General features: G+C 30.7%; 1 protein-coding gene across 3 annotated transcripts in view; it reads right to left on the reverse strand.

The window, feature by feature from the left end:
* LOC134712125 (serine/threonine-protein kinase ULK4-like) overlaps positions 1–10832 on the reverse strand; it is a 38217-nt gene extending 27385 nt beyond the window's left edge. For 2 of the 3 annotated variants that reach the window (XM_063573297.1, XM_063573295.1), the window contains exons 1-6: positions 10712–10832; positions 7400–7569; positions 6544–6783; positions 5961–6111; positions 3475–3576; positions 2612–2695 (exon numbers count right to left, since the gene is read on the reverse strand). In XM_063573297.1, the coding sequence (XP_063429367.1) occupies positions 2612–2695; positions 3475–3576; positions 5961–6111; positions 6544–6783; positions 7400–7537 (715 nt within the window). In that variant the 5' untranslated portion in view covers positions 7538–7569; positions 10712–10832. Of the gene's footprint in view, positions 1–2611; positions 2696–3474; positions 3577–5960; positions 6112–6543; positions 6784–7399; positions 7570–10702 lie in introns of all 3 variants that reach the window. The other variant, XM_063573296.1, reaches the window with a different exon arrangement.
* Between the last annotated feature and the right edge of the window lie 4579 nt (positions 10833–15411).

The following is a 15411-nucleotide window of genomic DNA, read 5'->3' on the forward strand; positions in this document are numbered from 1 at the left end:
GCCCCTAAACAAATATACATGCGCGTAGCTACGTTTACGTCAAAACGCCCGGGCGTACACTTGAATTTTGAAAATAAAAAAATAATTGCTAGAGAATAAGAAAAACTGGTCAAAATCACATCAGCCTTGTGCTTCTTTTTTCAATGGATTGTAGTTTTGAATAAAATAGGACTAAATTTACTCAAATAGATCATTTACTATATTTGTTCGAATCTTTTGCAAACGTCTGAATCTACTATCAATTCTACGTACTTTTCTTATATTTAAAGCAATTTACTATCTGCTCAGATGCGATATGCTGTTTACATTCCCCATTTCCATTCTCAATTTTATGTTTGTATTTTTGTCGAGCCTGTGATTTATGACCCAAAAGCAAGACAAAGCGGTGTCAATAAGGTTCCGATTGTGGATAAAGTATTTTGAATGACTCTCCGTGAAATTGTACGTAAATTGGACAGAAACTGTTTATGATCGAAAGAGTATTCAAATCACTATAATAATGCAATTATATCTTTTATTTCTCGTATTATAAGGACTGCAAATAATAAGTGGTCGCAGTTTTGGCTTACATTTTGTTATTTTTCAATTAAATTAACTACTTATCGAACCTTCATCGAATTTTATGAAAATGCCGAAGAAGCTTTTTCTATGACTAATGTCTAAAGCTAAAATTTTGAAAGCAGTTGTTTTCGTTAATTTTCTGTTCTTTTCTGATAGACAGATAGCCGGACTCTTCTTTATGCAATTAATTGTTTTACATGCTCAAATTATAAATCTTCATAGATTGTCGTGGAATACCAAAATATCAAAAGAAAATTTTAGATTTTTATTTGAATCCCTTTAAAGGAATTATAAATTGATTCACTTTTTTTGGAAAGAAATCCTAGGTGTTCCAGATTTTTTTTTATATAGCAACTCTAAGATTTTTACTTTCGTGTTCATTTAAAGGTGCTTTTGTCGATTGTATACTCTCTCATGAGGTAAACTTATTTAAAAAATAATATTTGTTTGAACGTTTTCTCTAAAACTAATGACCATTAGGCTAGTTTCAAGTTTAACACGATGAATAAGTTAACATATAACAAAATTTAACCGAAACAAATCAACCATTTAGATTAAAAAAAATGTTGCTATCAAGGATTCCCCCCCCCTTTGGAACCCACTATCAGCAGGTGCTTTATCATTGAGCGGTTGGCACCCCCATATCCCTCGCGAAGGTTCGGGCGTACACGTAAAAATGACCCAGCTACGCCTCTGATATATACTAGTTCAGTGATAATGAACGCCATACTAATTTCCAAATTGTACACAAGAAACTAAAATTAAAATAATACAAGACTAACAAAGGCCAGAGGCTCCTGACTTGGGACAGGCGCAAAAATGCGGCGGGGTTAAACATGTTTGTGAGATCTCAACCCTCCCCCTATACCTCTAATCAATGTATAAAAGTAAATGCATAACAATACGCACATTAAAATTCAGTTCAAGAGAAGTCCGAGTCTGATGTCAGAAGATGTAACCAAAGAAAATAAACAAAATGACAATAATATACATAAATAACAACAGATTACTAGCAGTTAACTGACATGCTAGCTCCAGACTTCAATTAAACTGACTGAAAGATTATGATTTCATCATATGAACAACAGGCACAATCCTTCCTGTTAGGGGATTTAGTATCATACCATCATAACATATATGAGAAGAACATAACCCGTGTCATGCCAACAACTGTTTTTAGAATAAATGTGTTTAGTTCTGACGCAAAGACCTTATCAGTGACTCAATATTAACGCCAAAATATGCAATCTTTAATGACTTGACAACAGTATCGTAATTTGTTAGATACGGCAGATAAAGTGAAAAGGGTAAAACAAAACGCTGAATATATGATTAGTTGTAAAACATTAAATTTTAAACATATCAGCAGTAGTGTTCCATTCATATCATATGATGATACTAAATGTATTTTTTAGCATATGTATGTATGTATGTACCAATGTTATATTCAGACAGCACAAAACATTTCTAATATCATTTTATTTATGTTTAATAGTTTTATCCCTTTGCTAAAACAAAAATTTAGATCTCTTTTGGCATAGAGGTCAGTGTTTATATTCATGTCATGACATAACAATTTACAATATAATTATCTTCCAGCTGTTCTGGTCCACTATAGAAAACAACTCCTAGATGTTCTAAAGGTTAATAGGAGAAATATAAGTATAAAATAACATAAACAGCTGACAAAGAGATATGTCTCACATTTGTGTTAGTTTGATATTATAATGCAATTGTTGAAATTTAAATAAAATTACTTGAACATGTAAAAGAGGGACGAAAGATACCAAAGGACAGTCAAGCTCATAAACTATACAAATCATTCAAAGTCAATGAACCATGACTAAATAATTATAGTGGAAATAATGCTTACCAATTTTGATTTAACTGCATCAAATATTACTGACTTGTCACTATTGGTTCCTCTTAATTCTGGCCTAATCAATGACAGATTGGGGTATGAATATTCCTGCTTTTGTTTTTTCTATATCATAAAAACTTTTAAAAGAGATAAATAGTAATGTTTGAAAAGTAAAACATGAATGTGTACCTTTAACTTTAGGTACTGGCATGTCTTTGTTTATGATTTTGTCTTTCAATTGTTGGAATGATTCTGCTAGAAATGGAGGATGACCTAAAAAAAGAAATATTTTTTTTATTTATTAGCATCAATAATTCTTATAATTTTAAGAAAATCTACAAATTACCAGCCAAATAAACAGTGTTAATTTATAGTGACAGGAAACAGTCTTAATGCATTACATTTAAATTGTACTGCCTGCGGTATACAGTATCTCATATATTATATATAGCATTCATAAACCCAAATTTTTGAAGAATGTATGGTTACCTATGGACGTTATTTTGGCATCTTCATACATATGCATTTAAAATACACATAATAAGAGTGTATTATCTTAAGTTTATGCTAGCTTATCGTTTGCCCAAGTAGGGCTGGTAGTGTCTATTAACAACATTGACCGCTAATTTGATAATTTCAATATATCATTAGTTTAAATATATTTATTAATAGTGGAATAGGAAACAAGTTATTACAACTTATATTCATCCCTTTCTACTTTGTGGGTGCTAGTGCTGCCTTGTAGTGGCATTAACCTGCTCTTTTTCGAAAATCTACCAGGTTGTCTTTTACGTGCAAGAGACATGCTAAATCTTAACAAGGTCCAGACATTTATCCCCCCCCCCCCCTTATGACAGACTATCATCGTTTCTAAAGACCATACTCGCAAATGGTGTCGAGGGAGAGCAAAAAATTGTCCCTGAAATTTTTCCAAAAAGCGGGAATTGAACCAGCTTCCTTTGTGTTTGTAGTCATGCGCTAACCACGTCACTACGTATTGTTACGAGGTGTTGTTGGAAAATATGTATCTGTAAAAACAACACAATACAAACCTGTAAAACATTCATAGAATACAACACCCAGAGACCATAGGTCACTTGCAATAGTACAATCTGCACCCTGTAAAACTTCTGGTGCCATGTATGTAGCTGATCCTGTCAAAAAGAAAGTAAGATGTTTAACCATTTATCATTTTCTTACATCCAAGACATTAAATTCCTATCAAAATATTTTATCAAAAGAAATATTGATTTTTTTAATAATTTATGAATCTATTGATTTATAGATTAACCAAAAGAAAGCTTTGTTTTTACATTTGTAAATAAAATCAAAGAAATAAATCAAAGGAAAGAAAGAAAGAGAAGACTGTGTACCCTGTGTTTTGTTTTTTCCAGAAGTTTTTTATCCGCTGTTTTGTATTATCTAGAAGTTGTTTACCTTGTGTATTGAAATTTCTGGAAGGTGTTTACCTTGTGTTTTGTATTTTTCGGGAATATGTTACTGGTACTTTGTATTTTGTGTTCTCTGGTAGCTTGTGTTATGTTTTACATGAACCTGTTTGCCTTGTGTTTAATTTTTTTAAGCAGCTTTTAAACTTTTTGTTTTGTGTTCTCACAAGGCTGCTTACCTTGTGTTTTATATTCTCTGGAAGCTGTTTACCTTGTGTTTTGTATTTTCTGGTAGCTATTAATATTCATCTTGGTGTTCTGTTTTTTCCTGAAGCTGATTGCTTTGTGTGGGTTTTTTTACCTAGAGCTGTTAACTTTTTGTTTTTTTATTTCCTCAAAGCTGTTTACCTTGAGTTAAATTGTATTTTTCTTAAGCTGTTAGCGTTGTGTTTTGTACTTTTCTGAAGCTGTTTTCCTGGTGTTTTGTATTTTTCTGAAGTTATTTACCTTGTGTTTTGTATTTTCTTAAAGTTGTTTACCTTGTGTTTTGTCCTTTCCTGAAGTTATTAACCTTGTGTTTTGTATATTCCTGAAGTTGTTTACCATGTGTTTTGTATTTTTTAAAAAGCTGTTTACCTTGTGCACTGTAGTTTTCTGAAGCTGTTAACCTTGTGTTTTGTATTTTCCTGATGTTGTTTACCTTGTGTTTTGTATTTTCCTGAAGTTGTTTACCTTGTGTTTTGTATTTTCTTGGAGTTATTTACCTTGTGTTTTGTATTTTTTTTTAAAGCTGTTTACCTTGTGCACTGTAGTTTTCTGAAGCTGTTAACTTTGTGTTTTGTATTTTCCTGAAGTTATTTACCCTGTGTTTTGTATTTTTCTGAAGTTATTTACCTTGTGTTTTGTATTTTCTTGGAGTTATTTACCTTGTGTTTTGTATTTTCCTGAAGTTGTTTACCTTGTGTTTTGTATTTTCCTGAAGTTGTTTACCTTGTGTTTTGTATTTTCCTGAAGTTGTTTACCTTGTGTTTTGTATTTTCTTGGAGTTATTTACCTTGTGTTTTGTATTTTCCTGAAGTTATTTACCTTGTGTTTTGTATTTTTTTAAAAGCTGTTTACCTTGTGCACTGTAGTTTTCTGAAGCTGTTAACCTTGTGTTTTCTATTTTCCTGAAGTTATTTACCCTGTGTTTTGTATTTTTCTGAAGTTATTTACCTTTCCTGAAGTTATTTACCTTGTGTTTTGTATTTTTCTGAAGTTATTTACCTTGTGTTTTGTATTTTCTTGGAGTTATTTACCTTGTGTTTTGTATTTTCCTGAGGTTATTTACCTTGAGTTTTGTATTTTCTTGGAGTTATTTACCTTGTGTTTTGTATTTTTCTGAAGTTATTTACCTTGTGTTTTGTATTTTCTTGGAGTTATTTACCTTGTGTTTTGTATTTTTCTGAAGTTATTTACCTTGTGTTTTGTATTTTCCTGAGGTTATTTACCTTGAGTTTTGTATTTTCTTGGAGTTATTTACCTTGTGTTTTGTATTTTCCTGAAGTTATTTACCTTGTGTTTTGTATTTTTCTGAAGTTATTTACCTTGTGTTTTGTATTTTCTTGGAGTTATTTACCTTGTGTTTTGTATTTTTCTGAAGTTATTTACCTTGTGTTTTGTATTTTTTTAAAAGCTGTTTACCTTGTGCACTGTAGTTTTCTGAAGCTGTTAGCCTTGTGTTTTCTATTTTCCTGAAGTTATTTACCCTGTGTTTTCTATTTTTCTGAAGTAATTTACCTTTCCTGAAGTTATTTACCTTGTGTTTTGTATTTTTCTGAAGTTATTTACCTTGTGTTTTGTATTTTTCTGAAGTTATTTACCTTGTGTTTTGTATTTTCTTGGAGTTATTTACCTTGTGTTTTGTATTTTCTTGGAGTTATTTACCTTGTGTTTTGTATTTTTCTGAAGTTATTTACCTTGTGTTTTGTATTTTCCTGAGGTTATTTACCTTGAGTTTTGTATTTTCTTGGAGTTATTTACCTTGTGTTTTGTATTTTTCTGAAGTTATTCACCTTGTGTTTTGTATTTTCTTGAAGTTATTTACCCTGTGTTTTGTATTTTCTTGGAGTTATTTACCTTGTGTTTTGTATTTTCTTGGAGTTATTTACCTTGTGTTTTGTATTTTCTTGGAGTTGTCCCATCTTCTTCTCCACCTCCTGCTTCTGAAAATTTCTCAAATAATTCCTCTAAATTTTCACCTTCAACTTTCGACAAGCCAAAATCTGCATACTTTAAAATACCTGAACCATCCAACAATATCTATAAAGAAAATATCTCTATCATTTCTAATATCAAGAACATATTATTATTTATTTATGATTTTGATTGCTGATTAGTGGACAGAAATGAAAGATTTGCTAACGCTATTTTAAGAAATGGTGCCAAAAAATTATGCTTTAAAAATTGTAAATGTAGCATTTTTTGCAATGATAAAAACATTGCAAACATTTCTGAATTACTGTATATTTACTACAAATAAGCAAACTTCTCCTTCTTAAAAAATCTTAATCTTTTTTGTCTTTCTTAAAAAAAAATGCTCTCTCTTTTTTAATTTACATAAAGTTTGTTGTGTGTATGTCATTCTCTTTTAGATATATCATGAATAGCATGGAAATGGAAATTACAATACTTACATATAATTTGATATTCAATATAGTCAATCATTTACCTGAAAAGAACAATAAAACTCACCTTGGAAGGTCGGAGATCACAGAAAAGTATTCCCAGTGAATGTATGTAATGTATCCCTGTCACTAGGTCTATACCAAATGTTCTGACAGAACTTTCTGGCAGATATTTGTCTTGTTGTGTTAACATCTCCAGACTGCCACCAGTACAAAGTTCTACTACCAACCATAAGTGATTACTGGTCTCATACCATTCATAAAACTTTACAACATTTGTATGGCTTATATCATGAGTCATACGAACCTGTAAAAAGGAAAACAGAATATATTTATACTTGTTTATTTTCATATATTATTTTTGTAATTCAGATTAAAAAAAAATAAAAAAATTACAACATAACTATACATGTTGCACAAAGGTGATAACAGATGGCCATGGACTTTCAATAACTATTCTACATCATTGTTACAGGTGTAATGAGAAAAAAATATTTTTTTGTAAAATTACAAATTTGAAGGAGTATCAAGGTCAATAAAAGAGTGGAGGCCTGGCTGGAAGGTGCTATAAAAGAGTGTGTTTTTTGTGACTTCCTGTTTCCCCCTTGTGTATACAAGTAAAAAGAACCACACCTGTGAAGAGAATATAGCTATATATTCGAAAACTTATTTCATGATGAACAATGTAAAAAGCATTAGATAAAAACTTGTTTAACAGTGCTCAGAGACTTGGACTTCAAATTTCAGGTAAACATCTAGGGGAAACAATCTGTTGATATCAGCCAAAGACATATGGTGTTTACAATACATGTACAGCATAAAGGAAGACACTTCCTTACAAAAGCAACCTATTCAAAACAGTTTTGATCCCACAACATACCTACATGTACATGTTCTAAATTTTAATTATTGGTTTAACTTACAGTATTGGTAACTTCTGCACGTTTACATTTCTCAATACAATGAATAGCAACAAAATGTATTGTTCCTTTTCTTCTCCCCTTATAAATTATGGAACTTTCTCCACGTCCAAGCTCTTCATAAAGTACAAAATTTTCCATTCTTCCTTTATTTCATTTAAATCAGCTTTTCCCTGAAATCACATTTTATATTCTCACACAGAGACACTATCGTATTTTACACACACAAATATTCTAATAAATGTAACAACTATAGCTAATGTAAGGTTGGCAAAAACCTGGGCTTAATGAGCATTGCCCATGGCCAGCCCAGTGGGAAAAACTGGGAAAACCCAGGTAATACTAGGCCCTACTGGGTAATATAAAGTACTTGCCTAAATACAAAGAGGATTCAGTGATCAAACACAAATACAGATCTAGAACATTTAAGATATATATTCATAAACATATTTTGATTTATAAATAAGTTTACTTGTTTGATACATATATTATGTATTCTAGTATAACTATATATATATTAGTAAATTAACTTTCTTGTCACTATAATTTCTTCTTGTCGTTAATATTTTCCTTCTTGTCACTGATATTTTTTTTCTTGTCGCTAATAAGTGAGACAGCTATTATTAAACCATAAAAGACATAGAACCTAAATTTCATGCACATTTAGGCTGAACTAATTTAAAATCTATATATTTAATGTAATATATGTTCTGGACCATATCAGTATTTAGACCATACGCACATGGTCGGGGTAATAAACACTCTGTAACAGTTTACTTTTAATACTTCTAAACCCTTCATATGGTATGACCTTTCTTAAAAAGACACTATCAAATAGGTAATATTGTTATTATATTATAATAAATGATTTACAAATTAAAAATTAGAAATTTCACATAGTTAATTAAATTTTATTTTACTTACTTGTCAAAACTATAATAAACACATTTCAAACCAATGTTCATTACGGATGGTCATTACCGATTTGTTATTACGAGTGAATGCAATATGTCGACTTATAAAAACAAATTCCAAAAATTTCTTAATGAACTGTTACACAAGAAGTCACTGGAAAGTAACATAGTCTATTTAAGTTGTCTTGTGAATATTGTGTATTGCAATCATGTTACCATATATATATTTTATCTAGAGTTTCTTAAAAACACCGTAGAAATATGGAAATGGCCCAAGACCTTGGTATCACCATACACAGCCACTAAAAGGCTAGCTTTTCACTTGCAAAACAAAAAGTGTAAATGAAAAGGATCATGCACAACCAAGACTTGCAAATGCAAAAAATCTATGAAACCATGTGGCAGTAAATGGCAAGCCTGAAAGCAAGAATGTAATTAACGATGAAAATTAATTATCAATATTTAATTTATTTTTGCGTAGTATTTGAATCATAAAAATAATACATTGTCATATAAAAAAAACTATATGGTCCAAATACTCCTATGGTCCAGCACGTTAATAACCAAACAAGTATTATACTCATATGCAGGGTTTCCCTTGGGTCTATTATTTTTTTCGCCACCTCTTTCGCCAAAACAATATATTTTTCGCCACATTATTATTTTTTTCGCCAAATAACATTACTATATTTTTTGTTTAAAATTTGCATTTTTTCTCCCCCCCCCCCCCTTTCCCCCTTTCCCTTAAATAAGATGATTTTGCCCATTGTGTCTATAATTATGCTCTCAACCTTATTTTAGAGTTTACATGTTAATGAATAACACTAAAACATTTACTTTAAAACAACAGATTTTTTTAATTTAAGGGAACACTATTCATTGTATTTTAAACAACTTTTCTAATAGACCACTTTCGAGTTCATCCGTCACCGGCAAAAACTCGTCAATTATACACGCCTTTATGACGTCATTTACCAGATAGAGGGGCTTGCCTGTATCCCTGCACTATTTACGTTCATCAAGCGTCTTAGTGATCGTCTTTGTGCAGGATAAACTAGAAATAATGGTTGCTCTGTAGGTACTTACTGACATTTCCCTAATGACAGCAGTGTTGATTGTCAATTTTGAGAATTCAATTTGCCGAATAATTCGTACAATATAGAATTATAGTTTTCCAACCACTCGCTCAACATTGGAAGGAAGTGACGACGCCCCTAAACGCACAAATGACGATGATAAAGGCGCGTATAATTGACAAGTTTTTTCCGGTGACGGATGAACTCGAAAGTGGTCTATTGATTGGGCCACTTTACTTTTAATAATAAAGAAGATATACGTCCTGGAATATAACAAAATTATTGGACATGTTTTGATTATATACCAGTATATTTCGTAGGGAAAGTTTCTTTAAAAGAAAAATACTGATGTTCCCTTTCGTAATAAGAAGTTTTTTTTACAACAAAACAAACGCTTTTATCACATGAAACTGATCGCTCGTTTCATGTGAAGTCATTACATTGAAGGGCTACTCTCAATCGAGCCAACCTTTTGGATAGATTTCTTCATAACGACAGTTTTCTTTTTTTTCTTGACCATCGTAAATGAAAAAGTTGAGACGTAAAACTAGGCCTGAAACACGTGTGTCACTCAAACGACTTTAAAAACGTCTTCCTAATCAATTACCGATATTTAAGTCAAAGGATAATTAAAGTTTTAAATCCGAAATTTTTCTTGCTTTTGGACATTTTTCGTCACAACAACAGCTTTCTTTTCTAAACTATCTTTAAAAGCGGAGGAGACGTCAAAAGTTTGCTTCAAACACGTGCGTCGCAAAGTGGTAAATAAATTCTATATGTGACATTTAGCAGAAGCCATTTAACCATATCATTTTGTCAAACAATTCAATCAACACCTTTATTAATATAGTCCTTTGTTGTCGATAGAAATAAAATGCAATCAGCTGATTCATTTTCTGTCCAGACGTTAATGAGGTCAAGGTGATTTCCGAGTATTGTCTGATCGGGTAAAGTCCGAGAAACTCGAAAAAAGTAAATAAACAAGATGGAGGAAAATAAATCGTTCTATATATTTCTTTCGCCAAATTCTTTCGCAAATGACGAATTTTTATCGCCACAATTATTATTTTTTGGCAAATTGCGAAAATGGCGACCGCCAGCGGAAACCCTGCATATGGTCCAACAATGTGAACATGGACAGACCATATGAGTATACACATATGGTTCAAATACTCATATGGTCCGGAAATTTTGACATTTGGAATACAAAAATCTCTCTGTCTCTGACACTCTTAACATGGAAGTGTATATTCAATTAGTTTACTAGTTACTAATTGAAGAACAGCTTAAGAAGAGTGTCTAAAATAATTGCCTACACTACATACAGGCTTTCAACTTGTTAAACTTCGTTCGTACTGGTATTCAAAAATGTTTCCATTTGTTTACAATAAGTGGTCCGAATTTAGGATGAATCGAGACATTTGATTGGACTCTTTCTAAAATATGCACAATATGCATAAATTTCATGCACATTTAGGCTGAACTAATTTAAAATCTATATATTTAATGTAATATATGTTCTGGACCATATCTGTATTTAGACCATACGCACATGGTCGGGGTAATAAACACTCTGTAACAGTTTACTTTTAATACTTCTAAACCCTTCATTTGGTATGACCTTTCTTAAAAAGACACTATCAAATAGGTAATATTGTTATTATATTATAATAAATGATCTACAAATTAAAAATTAGAAATTTCACATAGTTAATTAAATTTTATTTTACTTACTTGTCAAAACTATAATAAACACATTTCAAACCAATGTTCATTATGGATGGTCATTACCGATTTGTTATTACGAGTGAATGCAATTGTGACTTATAAAAACAAATTCCAAAAATTTCTTAATGAACTGTTACATAAGAAGTCACTGGAAAGTTACATAGTCTATTTAAGTTGTCTTGTGAATATTGTGTATTGCAATCATGTTACCATATATATATTTTATCTAGAGTTTCTTAAAAACACCGTAGAAATATGGAAATGGCCAAAGACCTTGGTATCACCATACACAGCCACTAAAAGGCTAGCTTTTCACTTGCAAAACAAAAAGTGTAAATGAAAAGGATCATGCACAACCATGACAACCAAGACTTGCAAATGCAAAAAATCTATGAAACCATGTGGCAGTAAATGGCAAGCCTGAAAGCAAGAATGTAATTAACGATGAAAATTAATTATCAATATTTAATTTATTTTTGCGTAGTATTTGAATCATAAAAATAATACATTGTCATATAAAAAAAACTATATGGTCCAAATACTCCTATGGTCCAGCACGTTAATAACCAAACAAGTATTATACTCATATGGTCCAACAATGTGAACATGGACAGACCATATGAGTATACACATATGGTTCAAATACTCATATGGTCCGGAAATTTTGACATTTGGAATACAAAAGTCTCTCTGTCTCTGACACTCTTAACATGGAAGTGTATATTCAATTAGTTTACTAGTTACTTATTGAAGAACAGCTTAAGAAGAGTGTCTAAAATAATTGCCTACACTACATACAGGCTTTCAACTTGTTAAACTTCGTTCGTACTGGTATTCAAAAATGTTTCCATTTGTTTACAATAAGTGGTCCGAATTTAGGATGAATCGAGACATTTGATTGGACTCTTTCTAAAATATGTCCAATGAACGCATTCATAACATATGAAAATTATAAAATCTAAAGTCATTCCCGGAATCTGTAATCTGTAATCTGTAATATATATTCTGCCAATGTAGGCACACCTCTTCCGAGTATTGGTTTTTCACATCATGAATAAAAATATCTTCCACCAATATCACTATACACTATTTACATTGTTCATCATATTCTTGACGATAAAATTGGACTTAATGTCAATATCATCAAATCATTAAATATTTTAAAATCTAAAAATATTTATCTAAAGATATCACTGTTTAAGAGTAGACAACCAATTGACACTTAGGATTCATAAAATGTTACTTTCTTTTCTTTTTCTTTATATCATCTAATTGCAACAGTCTATATCTTTCACAATGGAGATTGTAACATAATCGCCTACATTTTGGATCTATAATGTTCTGTATCACTTTAAAAACTTTTTCATTTCTTAACATTGTCATGTAATTAAAGGGATCTATGATCAGTTGTAAAATGTCAAAATGTTCACCTTTCATATTAAAAGCAGCTAGTTCTTCACTACAGGAATTAATTAAATCTTCCAAAATTGGTTTTCTGATATCTTCTAAACTTTTACACGTTAATAAGAAATGTGGTAAAGTTTCTTCTGTTTCATTACACAGTTTGCATATAGACAGTTCTGTATTACTTTTAAACTTGGCTCTAACTGTTTGCAGAATGTAACTCCCAGTAGCTATTTTCAATTTTGTAGGAATTCTAATAATTTCCCTTGAATTCATAGTATTTGTATTTGCAATAGGATGACATTGTCCTGGTTTATATATCAACGATAAGTATCTTAAACTGGTATAAAGTTTTGCTTGATTCAGTATCTTCTCAATCCAGAATTTTTGAACTTTGGAAGTTATTTCCCTTTTCCATTGGTATTTACTAATTGGATTAACTAAGTATTGTGCAGGATCATTAAGTTCATATTTCAAAAATATTTTCCTCAGTAAACTAAACCAGCTATTACTATTAATAGATTTAACATTTAATTGCCTTTCCGCTAGTTGCCATTCAATAGAATTTTTTCCTTGTCTAGTAATATTTCCATAAAAAGTTAAAATTTTTACATCTATTTGAGCTTCTACAGGTAACATCCCAGAAATCATATATATAGCAGGATCTGCTACTGTTTTTGGTAAAGATAACAATTGTTTCAAGAACTTCTTAAATTGGATATTTAAAGTTTCTAAACATCTTCCTCTAGGGATTACTATTTCCAATCCATAAAACATTATCGGTATAATATAAGTATTCATTATTGACATTGAAGTTTGTGGATCTAGTCCATTTTCGCCATAAAGTCCAACCCCCATTAAACTATATAGTGTCCTTCTTGCTTTCTTTAAATTCTCATCTATTGTTGCTTTACATGAATCATCGTCTGTACGACATATTCCTATATGTGTTGCTTTATTAGAAGTTGGAAGAACAGAATTGCCTAAATTCCAAAAATTTTCATTTACTTTCTCATGGTGACGTGATTTAGACTGTATAACACAACTTTTTGCTGGTTGTAGTAAGTATGCCTCACGTTTACTAAAATCAAAGGCCATATCAATTAAAATTTGCGTTTCATACGGACAGTTACTAAGAATGGCTAAATCATCTGCGCAAGTAGGAGCACAACAAGAAATAGATCCAATTTTGCCTCCATATCCTGAATCAGCTAAAATGTCTAAAAGTGTATTTATATAGATTTTGTACAAGTCTGCACTAAGAGTCCCTCCTTGTCTTACGCCTTCTTCTATTCTAAAAGTGTCCGATATTTGATTATTCCATTTAACACAAGAAACAGCATTTTTATATAGATTATCAATAATTAAAATTGATTGTTCCGGAATTTTCATTTGATATAATCTTCTGATAAGCCCAGCATGTTTAACAGCATCGAATGCAGATTTTGCATCAAGCATAGTTATTATTATTTGATCATTTAACTCGATACATTCCTTGTGATATTCTTCTATAATAAAAGAGCAGTTTAATGGTGCTGTTCTTTTAGTAAAGCCACGTTGTAATGGATTTTGATATTTTATAATGTCAGGATTAATTCTGATCTTTAAAACCGCCTCAATGAGTTTGGATAATGTTGGAGTAATTGTTATTCCACGATAATTTTTACTGTCTTTACAACTTCCTTTATTCTTAAAGAGCGGAATTACTATCCCTAATTTCTGTTCGTCTGGTATATAACAAAGTCTAAAAGTACTATCCAAGAGTTCTTTAAGGTGATAAATAAGAGATTGTCCTCCATATAATAAGTTTTCAGTTGAAACTCCAAATATATCTGGTGATTTATTTAAATTTAATAACTTCAAAGCTTCTACTATTTCATTTTCAGTAATACTTTGGTGCTGAAACATAGCTCTACAAATGTCAATTATATCAATATATTCTTGTTCGATCTTTTGTTGATATTTGTTATCAAAATGTTCATGAATAGAATTTTTTGTTAAATTTTCAAAATGATGTTTCCATCCACTTAAAATGTTGTTTTCTGTACTATACACTGTGTCTCCTACAGATAGTTCATCTATATGATTACTTAATCTTCCCCTCTGTTTTTTAATAAGTCTATAAAATGAATTTTTGTTTTTAATATTTGCTTCCATTATTTTTTCTCTTTCATCGATTCTATTCATCGCAACTGCCTTGCGACAGTGTTTACGTAAATTATAAGTTGTCTCTTTTTTCTGAATATAAAGTTCATTCCTTGGATCTTCCGACCGCCCATTAATCTTCCATTGATAAAAAGCCTTTTTTTTCATTGCAATTGCGCCAGAAATATCTTCATTCATTACTTTTAATTTTGGTTTTCTATATCTTTTTCGAGGAGTTGGACAACAACTTTTTGCTGAATTGAAGAGTAAACTGTTCATATTTTGAAAAGCAATATCCACTTCATATTTATTTTCTAAAGATGATGAAAAATTATCTAATCCATTTTCAACTAAAGTTTTATATGCGTCTTTATCTATTTTTTTCCATGGAGTTTTTCCAGAGGGTAGAATATTTGAATTTGAACATTTCAATTTTTCTTTAGCATTGATGATATATTTCAATTTTGCTTTAACAGGAAAATGATCAGACACGTTAGTAGCTACATTGTCCATTGTTTCCATACTGATCACATTCTCTTTAAAATCTTGTTTAAAAAGTAAAAAGTCAATAGTTGAAGTTCCTTTACCACTACAATTTACAAAAGTAATACCATTTTCTTCAGTATATAAACTATTTTCATTCAAAAAGTCTACTAAATATTTGTTTCTTCTCGTATCTATTTTACTTAAAATATTTTCGTTAAAATCGCCACCAATTATAATAGAGTGAGAGTCGCTATAACTTTGA

Source organism: Mytilus trossulus, chromosome 3 (genome assembly GCF_036588685.1).
Source record: "Mytilus trossulus isolate FHL-02 chromosome 3, PNRI_Mtr1.1.1.hap1, whole genome shotgun sequence".
Taxonomy (NCBI): domain Eukaryota; kingdom Metazoa; phylum Mollusca; class Bivalvia; order Mytilida; family Mytilidae; genus Mytilus; species Mytilus trossulus.